This window comes from Physeter macrocephalus, unplaced genomic scaffold (assembly GCF_002837175.3).
Source record: "Physeter macrocephalus isolate SW-GA unplaced genomic scaffold, ASM283717v5 random_895, whole genome shotgun sequence".
NCBI lineage: Eukaryota > Metazoa > Chordata > Mammalia > Artiodactyla > Physeteridae > Physeter > Physeter macrocephalus.
This window is the reverse complement of record NW_021146181.1, coordinates 1189-26714: the sequence shown is the minus strand read 5'-3', so window position 1 is coordinate 26714 and position 25526 is coordinate 1189. Positions and strand designations below refer to the sequence as shown.

Sequence of the window (25526 nt, the reverse complement as noted above, 5' to 3'; positions counted from 1 at the left end):
AGAAGGTGTGCGGAGGAACAGGCGATGGCAGGGGGAGTGCGAGGAGGGGTGCAGTGCCCGGGACCCCTTTTAGAGGGAGTGCACTCACAAGAGGGACTGGATGGAGCGGTTGGTCCGCAGCGCCTCCGCCAGCTGCTTGATGCGGCTGGGGCTGGACACGACGCCCAAGTTAAGGTTGAGCTGCGCCAGGGACGTGGCCCCGGCCAGGGCCCGGCAGATGCGGCCGAAGTCGCGGTCGCAGAGACGGCAGCCGCGCAGTGAGAGCAGGCGCACTGCGTTGTCGCGCAGGCCGCGGCAGATGTCCCGCACTTCGGCGCCTGACAGCGGCTCCCCCGATATCTGGATGGAGCTGGGCAGCATCGTAACCACGGCTGGGCCTCCGGGGCCAGGGCCCGGGCCGCGGCCGAGGTTGGCGGGGCCGCGGGCGGGGTCGGGGCCGGGGTCCGGGCTGGGGTCGCCGACGCAGCGAGGGCAGAGGGGGAGGCAGAGGCAGAGGCAGAGGCGGCGGCGGCGGGGGCGGCGGCGGCGGAGAGGAGCGCCGGGGCCCGCGCGGGAGCCCGCCGGGATTGCGGAGGCGCCTAGGTCGCCGGCCGGGCTGAGACCGCTAGGCGCTGGGGCCGGGGCGGACCGTGCCGTCCGTGTCTGGGCGGCGGGCCGGGGCGCGCGTTCCGGGGCCGGGCGGGCGCTGCTCCGCGATGGTCTTCGTCCCTCGCGGTTACGGCGCCGGCTCAGGGGCCTCGGCTTAGGACGCGCGGGACCGGTCTCCGCGCGGAGGCCGCATCTGCTCCCTCCCTTCCTCCAGCCCCACTCCCGCTACCGCCCCGCAGGGAGAGCCCGAGGCGGGCAGGCGGGCGGGCCGGCAGGCAGGCAGGCAGCGGGTAGCGGGCGGCAGCTCGGGCTCAGGGTGCTGCGCAGGAGCGGGCGGCGGGTTCCCATGGCAACGGTATCGTCATCGCCGCTCGCCCCGCCTCCTGCCCGGCCTAGGCCACGCGGGCACATGAGGTTTGCGCACACCCGGTGTTCAGGAGCGGTGGCGGCGCTCTTCCCCTGGGTGTAGGGCCAGACAACAGGTGGCCAGGTGGAAGCCTGGGACGGGCAGGGAGTGGGGAGGGGAGAATATAGGCACATCACGTGGAGACGGCATCTGAGACAATTACACGGTTCTTTTGCTCATTTTCTCATCGTTCCCCGTTCCTAAGGGCCAGACCCCTCGGTGCCTTCGGCTGGATCCCAGGGACGCCCCGCACCCCCCCAACCCCGTCCAGTTTGGAAGTCCCTAGGGCCCTTTAATTCGCGCCTCGCCCCGCCCCCGCGACAAGAGGCGCCGCGTGCGCGGGCATTCCAGGCGCGAGGAATTCCTCGCGTGCCCCTCGCCAAGATGGCTGCCTCGCAGCGGCGGCACCAGGAGCCCCTAACCAGTGGAGGCGGCCTGAGCTGCCAGGCCCAGTGGAACCCCAAAGGGTCCTTGAAGCAGGTGAGCTGCAGGTAGATGCAACGCGCTGGTGCCGTTCCTTTCCCAGGTGATTAAGGCACTGCTGATGATCTGGCGTCCTCAGTATCCGTGGGACTGGAGTAGCCAAAATGAAGGGGGTGGGGTACCAGGAGAGCGGGCTGGAGTGGCTGTGGGGCCGTGAAAAGTGGGCCGGAGCTTTCAGTAAGGGCACACTGCACAATACAGGCAGTGCCCTTAGAACGTTGTCCACTGGTGATAGTGTAGGGGCCTCACAACACATAGGATCACATAGCGTGAATGAAGGGCACGTCTTTCTGAGTCCCTTTATTAGAAGGGAAAAACGCTAACCCAGATTTACTAGGGTAATTAATTTTTAAAAAATGAATAATATAGTGAAGAGAGGTCAAAGATTCTGTTCCCTCCATTAACCACCTGACTTAAGTGGAACAGATTAAATGGATAGTGGGAGAGGATGGTCCTGTGCTTGGGATGGTTATTGCTTTTAAGAGTAAACAGCACTCTTGAAGAGAAAGGACTGAGAGAACTCCTGAAGACAGCTTTGTTCCCCTGGCCCCAGTATAACCAGGGCAAAGCCAACTTTGGCTTCAAATGTGCACCTCCACAGAAAAATTATCACTACACAATGGCCCAGGTGCGTAAGGGCCTTGTAATGACATGGTGCTGACTCTGGAAGTTTTTGTCCAGTTGTCACTGCTCCACAGGCGTCCCAAGAGTGAGGCTGCGCCCAGACTCAAGGCGGGTGCACTGTTCCATCAGACTTATGGTTCTTGAGTTTGAGGCCTCCCTGATGCTGCATGGATCTTGTGCTCCCTGCCCCGGGGGCAGGTTCCATATTCAGTCTTTCAATGCAGTCTGGGCTGTCCCACTTTCATTCTGCTTGGATAGGGGTATAATGAAGTGAGCACGTGACATTACCACCACTGACAGAACAGGAAAGTGTACAGGATGTAGGGTGGCAGGGAGGACCACTGGAACGGGTAGCTGCAGTTCCAGACTTCAATCAATATTTTAATTACCAAGTCTATATTTAGCAAGACAATGTGGAAGAGATAAAGAGGAAGGAAGGGGTAGGTGGTGAGAGGACCTCAGAGGAGCTGACCCACTTTCTGTACTGGCTGCAGAGCCCTGCAGTCCTGGCCAGGACTTCCTGGCCTTGTGCCCTTCAGAAGCTCAACAGGCATCAAGGAGGCGCTTAAGTGGCTACAGCTCTGTGGCAGCTGCAGACCCCTCAAAGAGACACGTCATCAGTACTGTCCTTTAATCTTCCTCCACTTTGCAGCTGGGGGAAAGGGGGACGGCCAAGGATCTCAGGTGGGGTCAGTGTGACTGCAGGGTCACCGCGACAGCCTTGGCTGTGGCATTGAGCACAGTGGTGGGAAGCCTAGCAGCAGGGAGCACAGCGGGGATGTCCCTGGGGACCCTCTGCATGGGTGGGATGTTGGGGCCCTCCAGCGTGTCCAGGATCCCTGAAAGAAGGAGGATGGAAAGTGAGTGAGGGTTGGTAGAGCCCTTCCCTAGACAGCTGTCCTCCCTCTCCCCTGCACCCCTCCTGTCACTTACCCTCTACCACCTTGTGGTAGGCAAAATGCAGATAGAGCAGGAAAAGCATGTGCAGGGTAGCCAGGGTGCCACAGAGGAGCAGCCGCTGTGTGGGGCCCACAGTCCGTGACACCAACACTGCCACCTAGGGCAACAGGAATACAGCTCAGAGGGCCTGATCCAAGTGAGTAGTGTAGAGAAGCCACTCTTACCCAGAGCAGAACCGTCTTTGGGCTCTTCCCTCCCATTCAGAGCCCCTTGTGGGATTGGGCCTGAGCTCTGGGCTGTTTTCCCTACTCCTTCAGAGGACAGCCCAACCCTGGAAACCTCCTGCTGAGCTTACCATGCGCAGGGTGGACAGCCCACCCACCAGCAGCCAGAAGAGGTAGAAGAGGGCATGGAGGTGGATGTTATAGGTGATGAACAGGACAATGCAGTGCCCAAAGAGGCCGTAGCCCTAGGAAAGAGGATGGTGGAGAGGAAAATCACTCAGGCTGGGCTGGCCTCTGGACCCTCATGGGGACCCTGAGAAATAAATGGTCCATTGGCCAGCTCACCCCATTCCAGGCCCTGGGGCCCTAGGACAGATGCAGACCAAAGCCTGGTTACTCTTTTAAGATCACCCTTGCCCACCACCATGCTGGACTCCTTACCAGCAGCGCCAGCATCTGGAGCATGGTGATCTGGGCATTGCACAGGTAGGCGAGGAAGTAAATGAAGGACGAGACGCCCAGCCAATAGCCGAAGCAGGTGCCAATGGCTGTGCCCATCAGGGTGCCCTCCCGCTGTGGGGTGAAGGCTCTAATTAGTCCTGGGAGGCCTCTTGTCTCAGCTCACCCAGGGCCTTCCTCAGGGGCTGCTTCTATCTTACTCCACCATCGTCTCCTTGGGCAGCTTTCAACTCATTTCAGCCACCCCCCAAAGTCCTCTATCCTGCTTACGATAATGGTGTCAGATGTCTTCATCCCATGGAGGAGGATGGCCACCAGCGTGAAGACAAGCATGAGAGGTCCGTAAAGCTCACCTGCGATTTTCTGTCAATATACCAACTCATTCAGGCTGGAGGGTACAGTGGCTCTTCCATTTATGCCTTCCCAGGCTTTGCATGGCGGCCCCACCCTCTGCCCTAGTGCCTCCCCCGGCTCTTCCAGACATGCTACCCGCTATTCACCTGGGGGAAGTTGACCATCTTGATAGGGATCATGGACTCCAGGAGCCTGGGAGGGGAGAGGAGAGATGAGAGCAGAGGCAGCACTAGGCTGTGAGGTTCTGGGATGCCTGAACCTTAGTCATCTTGCTAACTGAAGAGAACATGCTGGTGGTAAAGGGAGAAGAGGGTGGTAAAGACAGAGAAGGAATGAGGAAATCACTTTCTTGCCCCTGAATGCTTCCAGAAAGAACAGCCTTCTGATGCTGTGCTGACTGATGCAGCAGCAACACGGAGAATTTAGAAAGCCCTGCTGAGCCTTGGGAGAGGGCTTGGCCCCCGTTACCTATGTGATCTGCTCCCCTTTAAACCTCAGCAGAGAATGCCCCAAATTCAAGGCTGTGATGGTAAAGCCCTGAGAAAGGTTTAGAGGGAAAGTTGTTACTTGAGGGAACCAGCGTGCCTCCTGCCTCTTCCTGCTTATCAGGCACCACTGAGCATTTTCTTGAAAAATATATTTGAAGTGGTATGAAAATTCCAGGCAGAAGGAATAAAAGTACGAACAACTTCCCCACTTCTTGAGTGACTAGCTAGCTCCTAATAATACCTTGGATCTTGACTAAGTTTTACTTCCTCTGAGAAAGCTGCCCTGTCCAATCCTCCAGCCAACCCTGGGTCAGGTGTCCCTCCTGCGTGTCCCTTCATGGCAAATGAGTGCTCGAGAGCTGCACTCCAGGGTAAGGCTCCCATCTATCTTCACCACTGAATCAGACACAACTATTGTAGTGCCTGACGCAGAGCAAAAGCTTAGTAAATACTTGCTGAGTGGTACGGGTATTTGATAAGCATTGGTTGAATTAAAGGATGAGCAAAGAACGAAACCAAGATTAAATCCAGCTCTTGAAAAGTCATTCAACAACTAAGTACAAATATTCCAGTTCAGAGACTGTTCTGGTGCTGGGAATAAAAATGTGGAACAGAGCCTGCTTTTGAAAAGGAGGTCTCTGGGGAGACAGACCCAGGAATTAGAAAGTACAGCACTGCTGAAGTGTTATCTGTTAGAGGAAAGCGCAGAGCTCTACTGGAGCACCAGGATAGGACAAACTGGCAACAGGGAGCAAAGGAAGTGACATTTGAGCTAAGCTTTGAGGGAACACGAGTAGTTTGCTAGATAGAGACGAGGAGGAAGGCAATGTTATCACCATGCCCTGTCCTGTGACTGGTAAGACATATAATGTGGCTGGGGTCATGAAGAGGGGAGTCTAAGGGTTGGGTGTCCGGTTGTAGTTTGGATGAAGGACTAGGTGTTAGGGGGAAGCTTCTGTCAGGAGGAGGATCCTCACCTGCTTCGCACCTGGGCAGGCTCCACATCAAAGTAGGGTCTCAGGATGTCGATGTTGGCATACAAGCTAAAGGCCCTGGAGGCTTGTCTCTTCCCTGCCTGCCACATCTGAAACAAGGAAGACGGGTGGGGTGGGAGGGTACTGTGAGACTCTTGGCTCTATTGCTTATATTTTGTTGGATTTCTACACGGTTCTAACTGGACAACCCGGGATGAACTTCACCAACACCAACTGCAGAACCAGGAGCCTCCTAGGGATACTTTCCCACCTGTCAGGGAGCCAATCTTGCTTACCTGATCAGCCACCTGCCGGCTCAATTGTCCCTTAAAGCCCTTCATGCCCAGGAACTCTCCATCCTCTTCTTCAGCAGCAGCTGCATCAGCATCCACTTCTTCCTCACGCAGGCGCTGATGCAGCTCACCCATGTCCTCGAAGCTGGAGCCTGAGGTATCATCCATGTTCTCCATGTCAATCACAGCTGAGCCCCCACCCTGTGAAGACAACATATCCTAAAGTGAAGTGCCTTTCTGCTCCATCCGTTAAGTCCTTCTCTGTTCACCACAGAGTTTGGGGCTCTGTTCTTACACTGCTGGGGATATGGCTTGGCATTACCATAGATCACGCCATTCTCTCCCCCTCATTTGCTCGCAGAACCCTTGGTTGTTTGGATGTCTTTTCTAGCCTGGGAAACCTATTCCCTGTCTTCCATACACATCTTTCTCCTACCTTCCCTACCAAAGCCCCCAAAGGGCTACAAAAGTGCCCATTTCCTTTGTCTTTCTCAACCCCAAAACAAGGCTGTGCGCACACAGTGTGGTTTTGGCCAGTGAATCAAGCCCACTCCTGCCCCGCGCCATGCCTGACCCCGACCGACCTTCTAACTTGTGCGGAAAGCATGAGCAAGCGGGCCCAGAGACCTGAGGCCCCTGGTCGGAGCCGTGGGGCCATTACCTGGATGTTTTCTTCGAACCCTCCCCATTCCGGGCCAGCCCCATTTCGGGCACCGCCGGTCGGCGCCGCCGGAGTTGCCATGTCCCTCGAGGGCTCCCGTCGCTGAAGCCCGCGCTAGTCCCGCGCGCGGAAGAGAAGTGGGAGAGACGTGGGCCTGACGCAGGGACAGGTCCACGGACGAGAAAGAAAGGAAGGAGCCGTAGGAACGCGAAAAAGAGAAACCCGGATGTTTGGCCCAAACTGACTTCCGGTAGCTGGAGACGTGGACGGAGGCGGCGCAGAGTCTCGCGATATCTAGGATTCCAGGAGGTGATGCGTTGCTACGGAGACGGAGGAGGGCCACTAGAACGCACGCACCAGTTAGGTGCACTCGTCACGTGGAGGAGTTGAAGATGGCGGCGGCCCAGGCAGTGGAGGAAATGCGGAACCGCGTGGTTTTAGGGGAGTTCGGGGTTCGCAATGTAAGTCTTGTGGCCTTGAGCTCGGGAGGAGAAATGGGAGCGCAACAGGGATGAGTTGGGGTCAGAGTGGGGACAGGCTCGTTTCTCTTTGCTCTAGGTTCATACCACCAACTTTCCCGGTAACTATTCGGGCTACGATGATGCCTGGGACCAGGACCGCTTCGAAAAGGTGGGTGGAGCTGGAGGTGCCCGGAGAGAGTACGGGGATCGGACCTTGTGGTCTGAGTAGCCTGTGCCTCAGAAGTTGTCCTTGTGATGCTGTTCAGGCCAAATTAAAGGTCCAGGTTCTTGTTCTACCTGTCCAAAAAAATTTGGACAGGAAACGCAAGAAAGGTCACCCACAGAGACTAAGGCGTAGAGAGAAACAAAGAAGCAATTTATTAAGGGGCAGAAGGGAAAGTACGTACTCAGAGAAGAATGAGGGCATCCTCGCGAGTGAGGGGCGCACCCGAGGAGTTTTGTGACCACTCCCCCCTTTTAATTTCACTTTAATTCCTTGAATGGGTGCAGGTTTCTTTGATTAGGGGCGGAATAGTCATTTTTGGGAGGATGGGGTGGGATCTTTTTTTTAAATATTTGCTTTTTTTAAAAAATTTTATTTTTTATTTTTGGTTGCGTTGGGCCTTCGTTGCTGTTCTCGGGCTTCTCATTGCAGTGGCTTCTCTTGTGGAGTACCGGCTCTAGGCACGCAGCTTCAGTAGTTGCGGCGCATGGGCTCAGTAGTTGTGGCTCGCGGGCTCTGGAGTGCAGGCTCAGCAGTTGTGGAGCACAGGCTTAGTTGCTCCGCGGCATGTGGGATCTTCCTGGATCAGCTATCGAAGCCGTGTCCTCTGCACTGGCAGAAAGATTCTTAACCCACCAGGGAAGTCCCTGGGGTGGGATCTTGATTGCATCTGGTTACATCAGCTTCTCTTGCACATTGGTCTTTTAAAGCCACCGCACTTCTGAAAGCTGTTTTCCCTTAAATTTTTCCTTAGCGCCAGGTGTGGAAGGTTGTATAGCAGCCACCCGCAGCCTGTGCATTTTTATTGCTCATGCTCCGCCAAGCTCTAGCTCTGTGGCTTTTCTGGTTAGGGTTCTCTGTTTAGGTATCACGAAGTTTAATCAAGGTTTAATTTATGTTCTTGTTACTGATGGCCACTCCTCCATGCTTCATAGTCTCATTAAGTGCAAAACAAGGAGAGGTGGCTTTGCCTGTTGCCTAAAGTCTGTGAGGAGGCTGTCCTTGGGTTCAGCCCTGTCTTTCCTGCCCCAATTCCACCCTGAAAGAGTTCCTTCTCAAAATCTTTTGGGGTTATTCAGGGCCAAAAGTCTCATTCTTCTGTAACTTCTTCAAGCTGGCAGGGGCAGTCTTCCCTTGTCTGACCCTGGGAATGAAACTTTCCTCCTTTCTGGTCAAGGGGTCCCAAGATTTCCATAGAGGCCTCAGCAGTAGGCAGTGGCTGGAGTCCCTGTATGACCATCATGTTTATGTCAAACTGTTGCAACCTGGACGAAACGAATTTAACAAGTAAAAAGGCAGAGGCCAGAAATCAGCAAAAGTATTAATGCGACCAGAGGTCCAAGGGTACCTTTGGTTATATCCTTTTGACTGTAGTCCATGTGGAGTGGGCGCTGGGGTTATCCTTTCCAAAACTGTAACACCTCGCCAGGGGTGTTGATGTAGGTGTAACATGTTTTGTTGATAACTGCACATATCCTTACCTGCTCAGCTAGGATATAATCCAAGACCAGTCTATTATCCATCACCACATTAGCTAGGGAATTAAGAGATGCTGAGAGTCTAGAGAGTGAGTCCCCTCTGGTCCTGGCTAGGGTAGACAGAGTATCTGACAGGTTATAAAGTGTTGCCTCGTGGTAGGCAAAGCCGCCCCACCCCGTGGAGCTGCCAAACCAATAGCAGCTCCTTTGTTTGCCAGGATGAGTCCAGTTGCCCTCTTATTTCAGGAATGGGATTATAAATGGTTATACTGAGGTCCCTCTGATTACTTAGTTGGCCTAGCATGCATTGTCTCACTATCAGGGCATTATCTAGACAAGGAGAGGCCTTAGCCAGTCCCAGGGAAGGGGAGGAGGAGTTGGGGTTGTCATCTAAAATATCTGGGGTATTTTGGTCCCTTTTCTTTGGTTCAATGAAACAAATCTGACATGATTCCTTCAATGAAGGGTTTTGGTATAGCATCATAAAGGCCTGCACATAAGAAACCTCAGTCCATTTCTCTAGTTTCCTGCAAAATAAATCCAGTTGTGAAATAGTATCAAAATTTGAAGAGCCTTTTTGGCACCAGGTTTCCCGACCCTTACTTGTATTGAGGCCAAAATGTATTGCAGAAAAAGATGAGTTTCTTGTGTTTTAGCTCATCAGCGTTGAATTCCTTCCAATTTTTCAGGATGCGTCCTAAGAGGGACTGCTCGGGTATTGAAGGGGCACCTCCTATGGTGTTTATACCTGAAGTGGACAGAAAAGAAAACAGCACAAAAATCAGGGCGTCCTGTGATTTTTGCTCTCGGCTTTGGTAACAGCAAGGGCGTCGCCTTCTACTAGTTACCTACTTCCTAGGCCTTGGAGGCGTCCCCTCAGTGACCTTACTAGACCTTGGATGTCTCCAAGGAGAGAGGGTCCAGGACCCTGCCCATTTGTCCCCGTTGGCCAGGTAGGGGGATTGCCTTTTCTTTTTCTATCCTTCTTTTTGATATAGGGCATGACCAGTAATGTGTCTGCTTGTGGTGCCCAGATGTATCCACTTTTCTTATGCATCTAAGAATCCTTCATAGTGGTGGAGTTGCCACCTAGCTCGGGAATCTAAGATTTTAAATAAAACTTCTATATTTAAAGACATTAATGGAAGAGGATTCCTCAGAGAGAGAGAGAGGGAGAGAAAGCTTGCCTTGGAAGCTTTGGATATTGCCAGAATAAGCAGATCTTTCCTAAAAGTGAGCCCCAAGGAATTAAACCATGAGTAATTTTTGAAAGATTTACAGTTGCATTAAATTCCTATTCCCCTAATGCAGACACCCAAAAGAGGGAGAGAAAGGTTAGGATGAATAACGATTTTGTGGTGGCAGCGGCATTGGTGAGCTAAAAACAAACAGTCCTTTTTAAACCCAGCATGGACAGAGCAGAGCACTCTCCGGTAAAGGTGCTGAATCAAGACAACACTCAGAAAGGATTACCAGAGCATCAAGAAGGAACACGAGGAGGATAACAGGTATCCAAATTCACCAAAGCATATTAATTAGTTTATGGGTGGACTGGTGTAATGGGGCAGAAGGAAAATAGTGGCCATAGGTACTTAGCCTTGGATTTATGAAGTTTTTTTGTCCTTTTTGAATAAGAACTTTAGGTTTGGAAGGGGGCTCATCCGCCTATCTGGACTCTTCTGGTCGTCTGTGGTCCTCGATGTCCTGTGAAGACTTGGGAGGAGGGATAGGTTTAACTCTAGACAGGTTCTCCACTTAGCTAATAGTTGGTCATCCATTCTTGTTGTCCCCAAAATACTTATTTGGTCCTGTTGGGTTTGATAACAGGCAGAATAGGGGTATTGTGTGTGACTGACAAAAGACTAGTAACCTGCCCCTAGTAATAATCAGCTTGGCCTGGGGGGCCCTTCCTGGGATGTCTCTGTCTCAGGCTTGAAATTATGGGTGTTAAGTGTCACCCAAATGTTAGGTTTCAGCCAGAGCAATTTAAAAGTTGGGGCCTGTTCCTAGTCGCTGAAGTGTCTCCCAAGCTTTTATAACGTATTGCCCCGTTAAAGGATGCGGCATTCAGGGACTACCGAGAAGGCATATGAGACCAAATATTGTTCACACTGTCAATTGAGTGGCTTAATGAAATACCAACTGTGGGGATTTTTATCAATACTCGATTTTTATCAATACCAGGCAGGTTTTAACATTTGAGAGTCCAGCATAATTGTTTAAAGACAGAGCAAGTGGCTCCTGTATTGATTAAAAAATTAGACCCTCTTACCTGCCTTGTTAAGGATCACCTGGGGCTCTTCTGTTGGGATGGTGAGTTTTTCCATGGGAGCCAAGGACCCCAGGCCCTGTAAGCTATCTGAAGCTACCATTTGGAATTTCAAAACCCCTTTGTCCAAATCGGACATGGGACATTCTCACTTCTGATGACCTGAGTTTCCACAGTTTGGACATGGGGCAAGCAGTTTCGCCTTTTGCCCTCAGCAGGAACGGGCGCAGTGGCCTGGCTTACCACATTTGAAGCAGACCCCTTGTGGAGTCTCTGTTGATCTGGTGTCGTGTCTTCTCTTTGTCCCTGAGGTTGCAAGGCACTGCTGACAGCAAGAGCTGTCAGTTGAGCCTGTTTCTTAGTTTGTTCCCTTTCGTGCCAGTCCCTCAGGGCTTTCTCTGCCTGGTCATGGTTATTAAATACCCCATAGGCCATATCTAGCGTCTAAGGCATCAGAGCCTGAGGGCCCAACTGTAACTTTTGGAGCTTTCACCTAATATCAGGGACAGACTAGCTGATAAAAATGTTGTCCCAGGAGGGACTAGTTCTTGGGGTGGAGGGGTCTGTGTTAGTGCATTCTCTAAAAACTTTCATAAGTTTAATCCTAGATGAGGCTCATTAGGTCAGAGAAGGAATTCAACTGTCTGGACTTGTCCCAAATTAACTAATTAAGTACTGCTCTTAATGAGTTCACTGGTTTTACGTGCCTTTAGAGTTTAGTTCTGAGATATAGCCCTTGATGGTCAGGGTCCCCAGGCAGCATGGGGTGTGCAAAAGCCCAAAAGAGAAAATGTCCTTGGTGTTTCTGAATGCTCCCAAAGGGTATGTCCCTGGGAGTAAAGCTTACCTGTGATCCTTCAGGGGAACCAAGCTCCTGCCAAAAGGAGGAGCATTGCCGGTCAGGACTGGCTACGGGTATCCGTTTTTCTCACTTCTGCTGACTAGCCTGTGTGAGGGTAGCGACCCCATCATATGGCAACCCTGCCAGCCCCTGTCCTTAGGCCTGTGTCCTTCCCTGGTGTCTATGGTACCCAGGGTGAGCGACCTTCCTGAAGGCTTCAAGGCTTCTCTGTAGATTCTGTAGCCAGTGATTAATTCTTGTGTTCCTGGGGTGCATTCCCCTAAAATGGACATCCTTATAGTTCCAGGACCTATTTAGGTTCTAGTTTTCATTCTCTGAAAGGAGGGTGGTAAGTATCTGAAAATGGGTACCAGCCACTAAGGGAGGTGGTATGTGTAATTGTGTTAAAAAAAAAATCTAAGAAAACCTCAGTGTTCTTCAACTTACAGTCTGTCCAAGTAAGGCTTTATTATATATTTTTGCCAATTTGAACCTGACAATAGTTAATCAAATGGTGGATAAGATAAACCCAGAGGGCAAAGCTCCTGTGGTTCAGGTCCCTGACTGCCTGTGAATAGAGGCTGGCCTGACATGCCTTGCAACAACGAGAAGTGCAAGACCTAGCAGCAAGCTTGGAAAGTGCCTGACAAATTCCTCTTCCCGCACTTCCAGGAGAGCAAGACACGAGAATATGAGTGAGATGGGCCGCAGAGGTGCGACAAAGAGTGAAAGAGAAAAGTAATGATAGGAAGTCAGGCAGCACCACTCAAGTGCAAGGGAGGTGGGAGGCTAAGACTTACAAGAGACCAAGATGAAGGGTAATTAACTTCCAATAAATCTCCTGACTTGCTTGCCAAAGACTGATGCCAGACAGGCTAAATTAAAGGTCCAGGTTCTTGTTCTACGTGTCCAAAAGAATTTGGACAGGGAACGCAAAAAAAGTCACACAGGCTGAGGTCTAGAGAGAAACGAAGTAGCAGTGTATCAAGGGGCAGATGCAAACGCACTTGGAAAAGAACTCGGGCGTCCTTGCCAGTGAGGAGGGCATCTGAGGAATTTTCTGCCCCCCCCCCTTTATTTCAATCCCTTGAATGGATGCAGGTTTCTTTGATTAGGGGCAGAATATTCATTGGTGGGAGGATGGGGTGGGATCTTAATTGCACCTGGGTACATCCGCTTCTCTTGCGAGTCTGTCTCCTGAAGCTACCGCACATGTGCTCTAAGAGCCATTTTCCCTTAGCAGTCAAGCGCCAGGTGTGGAAGGTTGTATAGCAGCCACCGCAGCCTGTGCATTTTTTTTTTTTTTTTTTTTTTTTGCGGTACGCGGGCCTCTCACTATTGTGGCCTCTCCCGTTGCGGAGCACAGACTGCGGAAGCGCAGGCTCAGCGGCCATGGCTCACGGGCCCGGCCGCTCCGCGGCATGTGGGATCCTCCCGGACCGGGGCACGAACCCGCGTCCCCTGCATCGGCAGGTGGACTCTCAACCACTGCGCCACCAGGGAAGCCCAGCCTGTTCATTTTTATTGCTCATGCTCGGCTGAGCTCTGTGGGTTTTCTGGGCAGGGTTCCCTGTTCAGGTGTCACAAAGTTTAATCAAGGTTTAATGTACGTTCTTGTTGCTGATGCCATTCCCTTCATAATCTCATTAAGTGCAACACAAGGAGAGGTGGCTTTGCCTTTTGCCTAATGCCTGTGTATGAGGAGGCTGTCCTTGCATTGGGCCCTGTCTTTCCTGCCTCACTTGGGGTTTGTTCCGTATATTGAGCAACATGCTAGGTGCTCGGTGTACACGATTTCTGCCCTGTTCTGCAAACAAGATGTTCAGTCTTGTTGGAGAAGAGCATGCACAGACAGATGAGTCCAGTGTAATGCGGTAAAGGCGGTTGAAAGCAAAAAAGGTGATGGGGTTGGGGCGGGTGTATCCTGCACAGGCACTTAATCCAGAATGAGAAGGGGGGGCAGAAGTATGGAAGATTTCCTGAGGAGATGACATCTCAGTTCAGCCTTGAACGATGAGCAGAAGCTGAGAACAGCGAAGGGTGAGGAGTGTCCAAGCAGTTCATTGTTGCTAGAATATGAAGTGGGTCAGCATGAGTGTTAGGCAAGACTGAAGTGCATTTTAGGCACTGTAGGTGATAGGGAGCTTTTGAAGAGCTCTTAAGCAGATATTATCATATCTGCAAGCTTAATGGTTGGGAGAGAATGAATTTGAGGATTGTCATGTGGTGTGTGCAGATTTGTGACAGAATTGCATAGGGGAGCTGAGGCTGAAGGCAGAAACTAAGATTGTGATCGTGGAAACAGCACGGGAGACAGAAGGTAAATTTGGTGGTTGCTTGGATGTGGGCTGTGGAGGGGGGAGTGTAAAATTAGCTTGTTGGGGAACTACTTTGATGGATGGTGGTGTCGTTTACTGATGAGAAATGGGTCTGGGGAGAGGGACTGTTGATGCATTTAGTTTCCTGTGGATGGAGAAGTCTAGCAGGCTAGCAGGAGATATATATGAGATCAGAAGTGAGATACAATTTGGGGAGTTGTCCGTACAGATAGTTGCTAAAACCATGAGTGGGGTTGAGGTCACCCTGGAGAGACACAAACACTTGGGAAGTGGTACCATGTATATAGTAGGTGGAAGCTTGTGAATTTAGTAGAAGGCTTGATCAGACAAGAAGGAAGAGAACAGAAGATTGGTGCTCAGAAATCAAGGCAGTAGAGTTTGGAAACGGGATTCTCTCAACAATGCCAGGTGCAAGGGAGGTGTCTAGTAAGATAAGGATTGAGTAGTATCAACTGGACTGAGCAGTACGTGAGCCTATTCTTAGCAAAATAGCCTCTGTGGATGGCCTGGCTGGAAGCCATATTGCAGAGGGTTTTAAATGAATTGAAGGTACAAATGAAGACTTTTCCAGAAACTAATAAATGATTGGGGGAGAGAGGGACATCTGGGCAAAGGGAGGTTCTTGAGGGGAATATCTGGGGGGAGGTATTGACTGTATAGAGAGCAGGCTTCATTTAGTGTTTTCCTGTTCCTTTAGAATTTCCGCGTGGATGTGGTACACATGGATGAAAACTCATTGGAGTTTGACATGGTGGGAATCGACGCAGCCATTGCCAATGCTTTTCGACGCATTCTATTAGCTGAGGTATAGTTGGGCACGATGGCAAAGATGGAGTTGTGTGGGGAATCCTCATTTGTAGAATTGTCTCAAGTGGTATCTTTCCTGCAGTTTTGCTGAGCATTCCTCCTGCTCATTCTTTGTATACTTTTCATCAAGCGTTCTTCTAGGAAGAAGTCTCCATCTCCCTATGTCAGGAGGCAGGGAGTAGATGGGGAGTCTACAGGGTCTTTGTAGATGAGTGGCTTTCTTTTCTTGGGCAGGTGCCAACCATGGCTGTGGAGAAGGTCCTGGTGTACAACAACACTTCCATTGTCCAGGATGAGATCCTCGCTCACCGCTTGGGGCTCATCCCCATTCATGCTGATCCCCGCCTTTTTGAATATCGGAACCAAGGTGAGGGTTTGAGAAAATGAAATTTTGGGGAAAGGTGGGCAGCTCTCCTCTGAAGTTGATTCTGGAATCAGACTGCCTGTGTTCGAACCCTTGATTGGCTACTGTATGACCTTGGGCCCGTTACCAGTCTTTTGGTACATCAGTGCTGTTGTCTGTGAGAACACGTGCCCTTGCCTTACCAGGGTTGCCAAGAGGATGAGAGAAACATGCAAGGCGTTCAGCGTAGTGCCTGGCACCGACGTCCACTAGCTCTTTAACAGCCCCCACCTCCTCCCTTTGTGTAGGAGATGAAGAAGGCACAGAGATAGATACCCTGCAGTTTCGGCTGCAGGTCAGGTGCACTCGGAACCCCCACGCCGCTAAAGATTCCTCTGACCCCAATGAGCTCTATGTCAACCACAAAGGTAGGTACCGGTGGGGTGAGGAAGAGGGCCCCCTGTTGGTGGGTGCTAGTTTTAGGGACTTGGGTCTGTTGGTGCTTCTTCCCGCAGTGTACACCAGGCACATGACATGGGTCCCCCTGGGGAACCAGGCTGACCTCTTCCCGGAGGGCACCATCCGACCGGTACATGATGATATCCTCATCGCTCAGCTGCGGCCTGGCCAGGAGGTTGACCTGCTCATGCACTGCGTCAAGGGCATTGGTGAGACCCTTTTGATTACCCTGGGGTGAGGTATGACTAAGGGACTCGGCTGAGATGTCCCCAACAGGCAGAAAGCCAATGGGCCTTTGATGTCAGTAGCTTAGGGAATGTGAGGAAGGGTCTCCTCCCAGGGTCTGAGTTGTTCCCTCTTCCCTCCAGGCAAAGATCATGCCAAGTTTTCACCTGTGGCAACAGCCAGTTACCGGCTTCTGCCGGACATCACCCTGCTTGAGCCTGTGGAAGGGGATGCGGCTGAGGAGCTGAGCCGGTGCTTCTCACCTGGTGTTATTGAGGTGCAAGAAATCCAAGGTGTGGGATTTGGGATGCCAGGCCCTAGAGTATATTTTCTTTGAAGGTAGCAGAGAAATAAAAGCTCTGGGCTCATGTATTTATAATATGGTTTGTTTTCATTAGGTAAAAAGGTGGCCAGAGTTGCCAATCCCCGGCTAGATACCTTCAGCAGGGAAGTCTTCCGGAATGAGAAGCTAAAGAAGGTTGTACGGCTTGCTCGTGTTCGGAACCATTACATCTGTGAGTTTCAAGTTGGAGGGTGGGGTGGGGGTGGAGTCATCTGGTGCTGCAGCTTCCTTGCAGAGTTCAGATGTGGAATCTAGCAATACGTATAAGGAGCTTTTGTAAGCCCTGCCTGGGCTAAAGTGTCCCTTTGGCCCCCAGTCTCTGTTGAGTCAACAGGGGTGTTGCCACCAGACGTGCTGGTGAGTGAAGCCATCAAGGTACTGATGGGGAAATGCCGGCGCTTCTTGGATGAACTGGATGCGGTTCAGATGGATTGAGGCTGCGCTGGACTTGGCATGGCTGGGATTGGATGCTCCTGAGGCAAGCTGAAGATTTTAGATTCTGACCTGCCCCCACAGGACTGCTGTAGAGAGCCCAGAGACTAGGGGTCCTGAGTTTTCTGGGGACAATTCCAGCTTTATTTTCAGTCAATACACTTCGTTAAATGTGCCACAAAATGTGACTTTTATGCCTTTGTAAGGTCTTAATGTAAATAAATTCACATCCAGACAAAAATCCTTTTGTTGGAGACCACTTTTTCAGTTTTCGTCCAAAAATATGGGGCACCTCAGAAGAGATCTGGCGTTATTTAGCAGTTAGGAGCATTGGGCTCAGACACCACTGCAAGTCAGGGCCAGGTCCCTCTGAAGCCCCTTGAGAAATGCCAAGTGTGATGGTTTCTGGGGGCACAGCCAGACCACAGAAAAATACTGTGCTGCTTAACCTATTTCCTGGATACCAGAGGAAGTTCCTGAGAGAAAAAAGGGTGGTCCATGGCAGTCAAGTCACATTACTATCAAGAGCCACACAAGGAAGAATAACAAACAGTTCCCTTTGGACAGCCCCTCTGGGTTAGGTCCAGTAGCCACCAATGACAACACTGAGAGAATGGAAGGGCTGCCTGGTCTACGTGTCAGCAATAGAAAGCTGCTTCTGGCTGGCATGCTACTTCAGAGGGTTTGACGGAGCAGGTCTCTCAGTCAGTCACAGTTCTTCCTGTCCAGCCCTCTTAGCAAGCAAGATGCTCATGAAGAACAGTGACCCTGGAGTATGTTACTAGTATGAAAAAGGGAGATGGGGCCCTTTCTATATGAAATTGAGATTTTTACTGACATGCAGATGTGCTTTAGAGTTAATGTTTCTACAAAAAGGTTCTATAAACAATAGAAAACTTCTAGCATGAAGTCACAGGATGTTAAAAATATTACAACACAATAAATACAACTATACCCTCCACAGCCCCACTGCAGAGAAGAGTAGGCAGCTAACAAGTTTGGAGGGAAACATGCTGAGATGGCCTTCACAGTGGACAAGAAGCCCAAAGCACCACCCAGGAAGAGGGGATGGACCAAGTCTGTGCCATAGAAAGCGCAATGTGGGACTCCCAGGTCCGCTTCCCCAGCTTTGCCTCTTTCTGACCTTACCCTACCTGGGGGGCCACAACAGCTAAAAGCTGCAGCTTCAGTCCATGCTGTTCCACCGGTCCTCACCAAAACCCTGGTCAGTGGATTGGATCAATGCCAGGCCTCTGTGGGGAACACATGGACACACACTCTAAATGTGTGTCCTTCTGTATAGATTAACTAGTCGTGCATCCATGTCCCCTGTGCTTATAGGGCCATCCAGTGATGTTTAGAACAGACTGGAGACTCACAGGTTGTGATGGGAAGGCATATTTTTTCTTTTGGAAATGGCCCATGAGGGAAGTGACCAGGGACCTGAAAGACGACGAGATTTTTGAAGGCACCTGGACTGAGCTAGTCCTAGGAGAGACCAGTGGCTTTGCTAGCTGCTTGTCACAGATGTAGCCTAGTTGGTCTGGATTATCCTTAAATGCCAATGGCATCATGTGACGCTAGATAGGGTACTGTGGCTCTTGTGCCTGAGTGGACCCTGGGGACTAGGGAAACCACACTGAGGGGTCATTCATGGAGGGACAAAATGTGTGAGCTCTAAGGGATGTTACAGAGCGCTACAGACCCTGGCCCAGCCCTGGTCCCTGAAGGTACTAACATTTGATACTGTGCCCAGAGCTTAGCAGTGGCCTGTACCATGGATCCCATCAGGTGACCAGATTCTTGCTCAAAACAAAGCAGGAACTGGCCAAATTCAGTTCAGCACTCAGCACCTGACCCCGATATGCCCCTGGGGGATGGGGAAGGTCCCTGTCAGCCCAGCAGCAAGGGGGCTCAGTGGGACTTTCAATGATCCAGGAGAAACTCTGGCACAAGTAGTTCAGGGCTGAGCCCTCACCGCAAGCCTGGCTAGTCGCAGCATTGGGTATAGCGCCCCTAGTCACCACTCTGCACAGGTGTATGGCTGCCTGGGGGCAGGAGGGCTTGGGGAGAAGGGCCGCTCTGCTCTAGCTTTTCTCTCTTGGAAAAGGCAAAACCCCAAATAGGATGGGAGATACCTGGGAAATCTAGACAGAATGGTATAAGCCCTAACTCCCTTTCTTGATGCTTTAGCATGGCTTCCGGCCCTGTACAGGGCCCACTCTCTCCAGCTCCAGACCTGGATCTCTCTCCAGGCTGACGACGGTGTACAGTGAGGTGGCAGTGGAGAGGGGCCTAGAGAACAGCTACAAAGGGGAAGAAGAGATGACGATAAAGGTCGAGGAAGAATGCCCAAAAGCTTGATTCAGGGTTCAAAGATGGTGGCCAGGCTGCCCTCCTCATTGTCCAGCACCTCTGTTTCCAGCATTGGCTTTGTTTTTTTGAAAAGTGAGGGAAGGTTCTTAATGTGAACTTCTTTTCGGAACTGCTCGCCCAGGGGTTTCTGTGGAAGACAAACGAGAAGGAACTAATGCTGGGTCTCGAGTGGTGGGTTGTTTTAAAGATCATCTCACCATAATGGTCGTGACTACAGCTGGTTTCTGGTTTGCCTGTGCACATGGCCCAAGAAGACTGCAGAGGTGGCTGGGAGCACTACGGAAAGGGTGTGAAGGGTGTGACCTACCCCAATGCACCCAGCAATGAGGCGTTTGAATTGGTCCTTCCGGCGCTTGTCAGCCACTTTCTGCAGAGAGGGGTTCAAAAGCTTGCAGTCAAACTGGTCCAGTGAGTCCTTCTGAATTTCAGGGATCTGCTCCATCACAGCTCTTATCTCCAGGTACCTGGGACGCTGAGAAGTAGGGGTAAACCCACTCAATAGCACAGTTTTGGGCCCCGTCACCTTCCCTATCCCCTGCCACACCCACTGCTCAGGGGCAGCACTAGCAACTTGGCAGCTGCCTACGTTTAGGATTAAGGCCCAAGTGACCGGGAGCAGGCAGGCTGTGAGGGATGAAGCCACAGCCATCCCGCCCCCAGGCTTTCTCCACTCACCAGCGCCTCATATATCTGGAAGGCCAGGTGGACCAGGGAAGCCATGCAGCCATCGTGCTGCCCATGCGTCTGTAAGCCCTTCAGCACACTGGTGAACAGCCATGTAACAGCATCTGCGAGCAGTGTCCCTGACAGCACCTGGGGAGACAGCTGTGCTCAGGGCCAAAGCGGGACTCTGAAGGCCTCAGCACCCTAGTTCTTCCAACTGATTCAGTCAATCCTCATGACCCAAATGTTTCATGAGGGGAGAGAAGAAAGGGTGAGTAACCATACTTGTTTGAGGAGAGGCCAGCAGAGCTGTGTGGTCGTCCTCTGGCAGGACAGAGTATCCTTCCAGGCCAGGGAATTGAAGGCTGTAATTAATAGCGCTGTACAAACATCCTAACGGAAAAGGATGGAGAATTACAATGGGAAAATAAGTACAATGTTCTCTGAATTCTTATGCATCAGGAGCTAGAGTTTAATAGGTAAGCAGGAAAATGATAAAAGCAGCTACTGAAGAGATGGGAGTTTATTTCATCTATGTCTATCAGGCCATCCAAAAAAGAAAAACTAACCAATACAGAAAAGAAAACCTATGTGCAGGAAAGAGAGCTCAGGCCTGGGGGAGGCTGAACACCAGGGACTGGTGGCAATGTGCCTGGGTGTTTTTCTGAGCCTTTGCCCATGCCAGCATGGGAACACAGTGGGCGTGTGCCTTTCCCACTGTTTTCTTTAACTCATATAAAGGAGTATTACCAAAAAACCCTCCTGATGGCATCAGAAAATGAGAAAAGTGGAAGCGGGCTCCCTGGCTGGGCAAGGAAAAAATCTCGCCTGCCCCTCCACCCACCTCATGCTTCATTAGACATTTTCCCAGGTCTGTAAGCTCTGCCATGGCCGAGGGGGTTACCTCTGTGGCCATCATCTCTTCATCTGTAAGTAGAGACCAAAATGTTAAGCTCCATCCTTTCAGAACAGAGACCGTCCTTTCTGACAGAAGCCCACAGAGTAAAGGAGAGGTGAGTATCCTGGGCTGACTGGTGGTTAAAGGTACTAGGACAGCCCCCCCAGCCTCATAAGAGGGTGTAGAAGCCTCTGCCCATGGCAGATCTAGAGATGCATCTAGCCATACATTTGGAAAACAAGGAATTTTTCTGGACAGTTACCTAAAAAGCTGCAAATGCTGAGGATCTTTTGTTGTTAAACAAATATTTGAGGACCCACTATAGCAATTACTGGGGATATAAGAGGAATACGACAAAGTCCCTTCCCTGTTAGGAGTTAAATTCTAGTGAGGGAGAGAAGTAATTAATAACACAAATAAAACATGTCAGGTAAGTGATCAGTGCTGGAAGACAGAGGAGAGGAAGAATCTAGAGGCCGGCGTTGCTATTTTTGATAAGCTGGTCATGGAAGACCTCTCAGAAGTGACATCTGAGCAGAGACCTGAATAAAAAGCAAGGGGATGGGCCAGGTATAGAGTTGGGAGAACAATCATTCTAGGTAGAGGAATCACCAAGCGCAGAGGCTCTGAGGAGGGACTGTGCTGGGGAATACAGCAAGGGGGCCAGCATGGATGAAAGCTAGATGTACAAAGTCTCCTCCACACCAGACTGCTAGGGACACAGTTTCTATGTGAACTGACCTGGTTACAGAAGTAACAATATTTAGGAGCTTAATGGCTGACCTCCAAGGGCCGCAACAGGCTCACTTACCATCTCCATCTGCAGGGGGAGCAGTACCGTGGTCAGCACCTTTCTTTGAAACACAGCACACAGCTAAAGCAAGAAAGCAGGGTTACTAGGCTTATTACCACCAGACAACAGCCGTCTCAGGCCAGTGGATCCCAAACTGTTTCTGGGCAGGTGAGGAGTGGGGGAAGGTGGGATACCGTCCAGGCACAAAGTCAGCTTCACCAACAGAAATAGAGGCATTTGACCAGACTGTGTTCTGGTCCCTCTTCAAGTTCAATCAACTGGAGGGAAATTACAGAATTATCTGAGAGTAAATGACCAGGAGAGGATGTCTGATATGGATACTTGGTCTACTTTGGATGTCAAACAAATGAACTGACCAAAAAATAAAAACGAAATATAACCACCTTCATGTCTAAGAATTAAAACATTTCCCTATTTTGACAAAGCTAGAAGTTATTCCTACCATTAATCCAACTTGCTCCTGCTATTTTAGACCATTTCCTCATAATCTGCCCTTAGTATGAACAACTACAATGCAGTTCACAATTCATAAAGTATCCTTAAATTGACTTAAGAATTACATAGTTTCTATTTAGTTAATTATTTCTTATCAATCTGTCAGCGTTGCTGCAAACATGTTAGGTGAGTGACCAGCTTTTTTTCCAGAAAAAGCCTTGTCTTCTACCCCTGGTTCCCATGCCACTTACTGATCAGGTCCATGACTTCTCGGGTTAACATCCTCACCAGTTGTTCCTCCAGCATCTCTTGAGACTCTGGGTTTTCATCTGTTGTCTCATCTTCTCCACTGCAGAAAACCAGGGGCCAAGTTCCATGGGAATGCAAAAGAAGCAGTGACCCTAGCTAGACCTTCTGTGCCCACTTCCTTCTCCTGACTTCCTCTGGTCTACATTCCACTCAAAAGTTAGGAATGGGCAGCAGTGATCCACTGAGGGGCATTATTACTTGTGACTATATCCAGCTGGCTTGAGGGGAATGGATCAAAATCCTAAGAATGTCTCAGCATTCACCTAAGGCAGCTGAAGGTACCCCCTATGAAGGCTTGAGCTGAGTCTGCCTAATGGTCACAGAAAAGCGATCTACCGTCTAGGCTGAGGATGACTATAACCCACTACTATTCTAGCCCTGGGATGGCAGAGTCCTTCTTCCTCCATGTCTACCTTCTCCCACCCCAAACCTGGCTGCCAGCTCATTCACCACGGAGAAGAGAAAGTCCCTTACCACAGCAGGCTCCTCTGGTTGATGACTTGCCATTTTTGGGAAAGCCTCTGGGAAAACAAAAAAAGAAATAAGTGCTACACTAGGGAGAAGGTTGGAAAAGATAATATCTAAGGGCCACTTCATGGTTAGAATTAGCTGAAGATGAGTCCAGGTAACAATGACAGAGCCTTGGGAGACCCCACAAGGTTAAAAAACCAGATACGGTTTCTGTAACCTCTCCCACACCCACGACACGGGCAGCATATCAAACACTTCTTTGCTTGGAAAGGATCAATGACATTTCAGAACTCCTGAGTCTCTCTGGACACACCTATTCTCTGCCCAGCTGGTCCCCCTGCTTAATTCCAGAGTCAGGGAAACAGACCCAGGAAAAGCACTCCCCTGATCACCTCTCCTCAGTTAACAGGAGGATAGGAGTAGAATCTGAGTCTGCAGGTGCTTTGCAGGCAATGGAACCAGTTTAGTTCTTCGGGGCGGGGGGAGCTGCTCCATCCTGGGCAGCAAGGGTGGAGCGGCTGTGCAGCCATCCTGGCAGGGCTGGGAGACGATGCTTTCAGGAGCTCTTGACTTGTGAGGCTTATGAGAGGCCACCCACTCTAAGAGGCCTCTTTGCCACCCTTTCCTGGCCAATCTCTTACCATGTGAAGGTAGGTGAAAAGAGGTCCAAGGATGGGAGACACCAGGGCTTCGTAGTGCTCCGGGGGACAGAAGAGCACCAGAGGCTTCACAAAGACCCATGCCGCGGTAGGTTAAGAAGCTTTAGCACACGAGCGCACGCCAGTCGTTCTAAAGCACCACTCCCCTGCCAGGCTGGAATTGAAATAAACTCTCCTTACAATATAACTTTCAGGGAAGAACGATACTCCCCCCAAAAAACAAAAACAAAGAGTCTGAATGAGAATGCAGTATGAGAGTGCTTCTTCAAAGAGAAGCACCTGACAAAGTACAGAAAAGGGATAAAAGCTTCATTTTCCATCTTTCCAAGAAATGGGATGGTAAGAATTTCCCCTAAGGGGAAAGAGCTTTCAACACCCCGTGGACTGCTTTCAGGTTTTTCCTTTTATTTACTTCAATCTTCTTATCTTTCTAATGTGGTTACTATATACTGTCAGAAATGTTTCCATCTATTTCATATAGCTCAGCTCTGCCTCCTCTGGTGCTTCTGAACTGTTCCTGTCTTCAATCTTCTGGCCCTTTGGGTTATCTAGGGACTTTTGAAAGGATATGAAGCATGGGTCTGAGTCGGTAGTCAGGAATATTGTTCAAGTTGACGAAGGCAGAGCTGAGAAGCTGGGTGGCCAGGTGCTCCACGGTGTAGAAGTCCTGCTGCATGGAAGGGCCTGCCTTCCCTAGGATATGGAAACTGTAAGGGAAAGTCATAAACAACATCAAATCCATTATCTGTTATCGCCAGCCCTGACTGCCTTGGGAATTTCTAGTCGACAAGACTTCTCAGCTAGAAAAGCAATTAATTCTATTTTCTTTTCAAGAGAACTTTAACTTAATCAGTATACTGCGAAGATGTGGACTTAATCTTCTATCAGAAGGGAAAATAACAGCCACCCCCACCACCCCAACGTTTAAGGAAACTTCTTGAAACCAGATTGAGCATCTTTCAAAAGACAGATGTCGGTACCCAAGATCAACAGTAGCCTTTCATTACTTCGTAAGTAATATGGATTTACAATGGAGGATCTTTTGTTAGTTGGCTGACTAGAGCACTGTGTTAGCGAGATCAGTGTCCTGGGGATGTTGGTGTACAGAAGGGCCAGTTACACCCCCCATGCCACAACCAGGACCCCAAGACAAAGTATGGCCAGCTGTCTCCCAGTGCCCATGAATAGTGGGCTATGAGTAGTGAGGGGTCTGAGAAAATGCATCCCCATCACTGTAACTTCTACTTTGGTCTCATCACTTTATGCACTGGAAACAGACAAGTTGGGCATTAAAATATCAAGTCATGGCTAGGACTTAAAGGCACATGTGACAATTAAAATAAAAATTGCAGGAAACCAGCCTGTTCATTTTGATTTGACACTAGAATCATTAGTTTCCTGTCAAATTCTTTCCTCACATTACCTGTACACTAGAATTCTAGATCAGATGTCCAACCCAAGGCCATCCTATGCATCCTATGCCTCCTATACAATGCATGTCTAGGAGAATATGAAAAGGCAGCATTGGTTCCTTACCAGTTTTCATAGAGGGTGCAGAAGAAACGCTGCATTCTTTCTAAGACCGTTTTGTAGACAGGAGAGTCATTCAGTTCCAAGAGAGGCTGAGGTAATCCTACAGACAAAGATGGATCAGGAACCTGCTGCTCCTCTGCTGAGGGTCTCAACCTGCCAACACCCTCGCGTAGGCAGAGGTGGTTTTGGGGCGGGGGGCAGGGTGCTATAAATGCAAAGCAGCTGACCAAGTCTTCTACCACCTGGAAGTGCTAACAGCTTCCCTAAAGTGACTGCTACATTGTATTTGCAGGGAAAGGCGAAAGATATTTAAGTGTCCAGGTTTGAGTACTCTAACTTTTGCCTGGGTTTCTCCAGATGGAACTTGTACCAAAACACACAATGATAGACCCAAATGATCTCTCCATAAAGTACTGGGAATGTCCCCCGCTTCCTTTTTAAGTCACAGAACCTCTTTTTCAAGCAAAATTTTATGCAAAAGCCCAAGGTGTATAGCAGATAAAAATGAAACCCACTTATCTCAGTATAACAATTGCCTTAAAAGATCTATACTTCTAGTCAGAGGCAATTTTGTTTCCAATCCCGCTCCTGGTTGGAAGCTGCCAGAGGGAACTGTTTGTCCATTCTAGTATGTTTTGGTTGGTCATACATTTCTACAGCAGCAGTTCCTGGCTTAATATGAATAACTGAAGGG

General features: G+C 50.3%; 3 protein-coding genes across 8 annotated transcripts; 1 reads left to right on the top strand and 2 right to left on the bottom strand.

Annotated features, from left to right (window-relative positions):
• Positions 1–2480: 2480 nt before the first annotated feature.
• On the bottom strand, positions 2481–6694 carry YIPF3 (Yip1 domain family member 3). 2 transcript variants are annotated; one of them, XM_007107573.3, is made up of 9 exons: positions 6455–6694; positions 5797–5994; positions 5504–5610; positions 4185–4230; positions 3955–4047; positions 3667–3798; positions 3357–3470; positions 3035–3158; positions 2481–2940 (listed from the first exon to the last, which is right to left on the bottom strand). In XM_007107573.3, exons 1-9 carry the CDS (start codon positions 6533–6535, stop codon positions 2792–2794), a joined length of 1044 nt encoding a protein of 347 aa, XP_007107635.1. In that variant the 5' UTR covers positions 6536–6694; the 3' UTR covers positions 2481–2791. The 2 variants fall into 2 exon arrangements, with proteins under 2 accessions (XP_007107635.1, XP_007107636.1); XM_007107574.4 differs by lacking the exon at positions 3955–4047 and having other exon boundaries at positions 6455–6683.
• Positions 6695–6755: 61 nt separating this feature from the next.
• POLR1C (RNA polymerase I and III subunit C) lies at positions 6756–16907 on the top strand. Of its 3 annotated transcripts, none has more exons than XM_028486390.2 (10): positions 6858–6915; positions 7013–7084; positions 10025–10124; positions 14763–14870; positions 15107–15239; positions 15524–15643; positions 15731–15883; positions 16043–16192; positions 16298–16414; positions 16559–16907. In XM_028486390.2, the coding sequence occupies exons 4-10, from the start codon at positions 14787–14789 to the stop codon at positions 16675–16677; spliced, it is 876 nt and encodes a 291-aa protein (XP_028342191.1). In that variant the 5' UTR covers positions 6858–6915; positions 7013–7084; positions 10025–10124; positions 14763–14786; the 3' UTR covers positions 16678–16907. The 3 variants fall into 3 exon arrangements, with proteins under 3 accessions (XP_007107642.1, XP_028342191.1, XP_028342190.1); XM_028486389.2 differs by having other exon boundaries at positions 13963–14870; XM_007107580.4 differs by lacking the exon at positions 10025–10124 and having other exon boundaries at positions 6756–6915.
• LOC114485258 (exportin-5-like) lies at positions 7096–24965 on the bottom strand. Of its 3 annotated transcripts, XM_055083346.1 has the most exons (13): positions 24836–24965; positions 23870–24006; positions 23282–23379; positions 22644–22690; positions 22112–22209; positions 21423–21485; positions 20558–20640; positions 19999–20106; positions 19726–19863; positions 19358–19522; positions 18813–19177; positions 9220–9364; positions 7096–8403 (listed from the first exon to the last, which is right to left on the bottom strand). In XM_055083346.1, the coding sequence occupies exons 1-11, from the start codon at positions 24868–24870 to the stop codon at positions 19040–19042; spliced, it is 1110 nt and encodes a 369-aa protein (XP_054939321.1). In that variant the 5' UTR covers positions 24871–24965; the 3' UTR covers positions 7096–8403; positions 9220–9364; positions 18813–19039. The 3 variants fall into 3 exon arrangements, with proteins under 3 accessions (XP_054939321.1, XP_054939320.1, XP_028342189.1); XM_055083345.1 differs by having other exon boundaries at positions 7096–9364; XM_028486388.2 differs by lacking the exons at positions 7096–8403; positions 9220–9364; positions 20558–20640 and having other exon boundaries at positions 17041–19177; positions 22149–22209.
• Between the last annotated feature and the right edge of the window lie 561 nt (positions 24966–25526).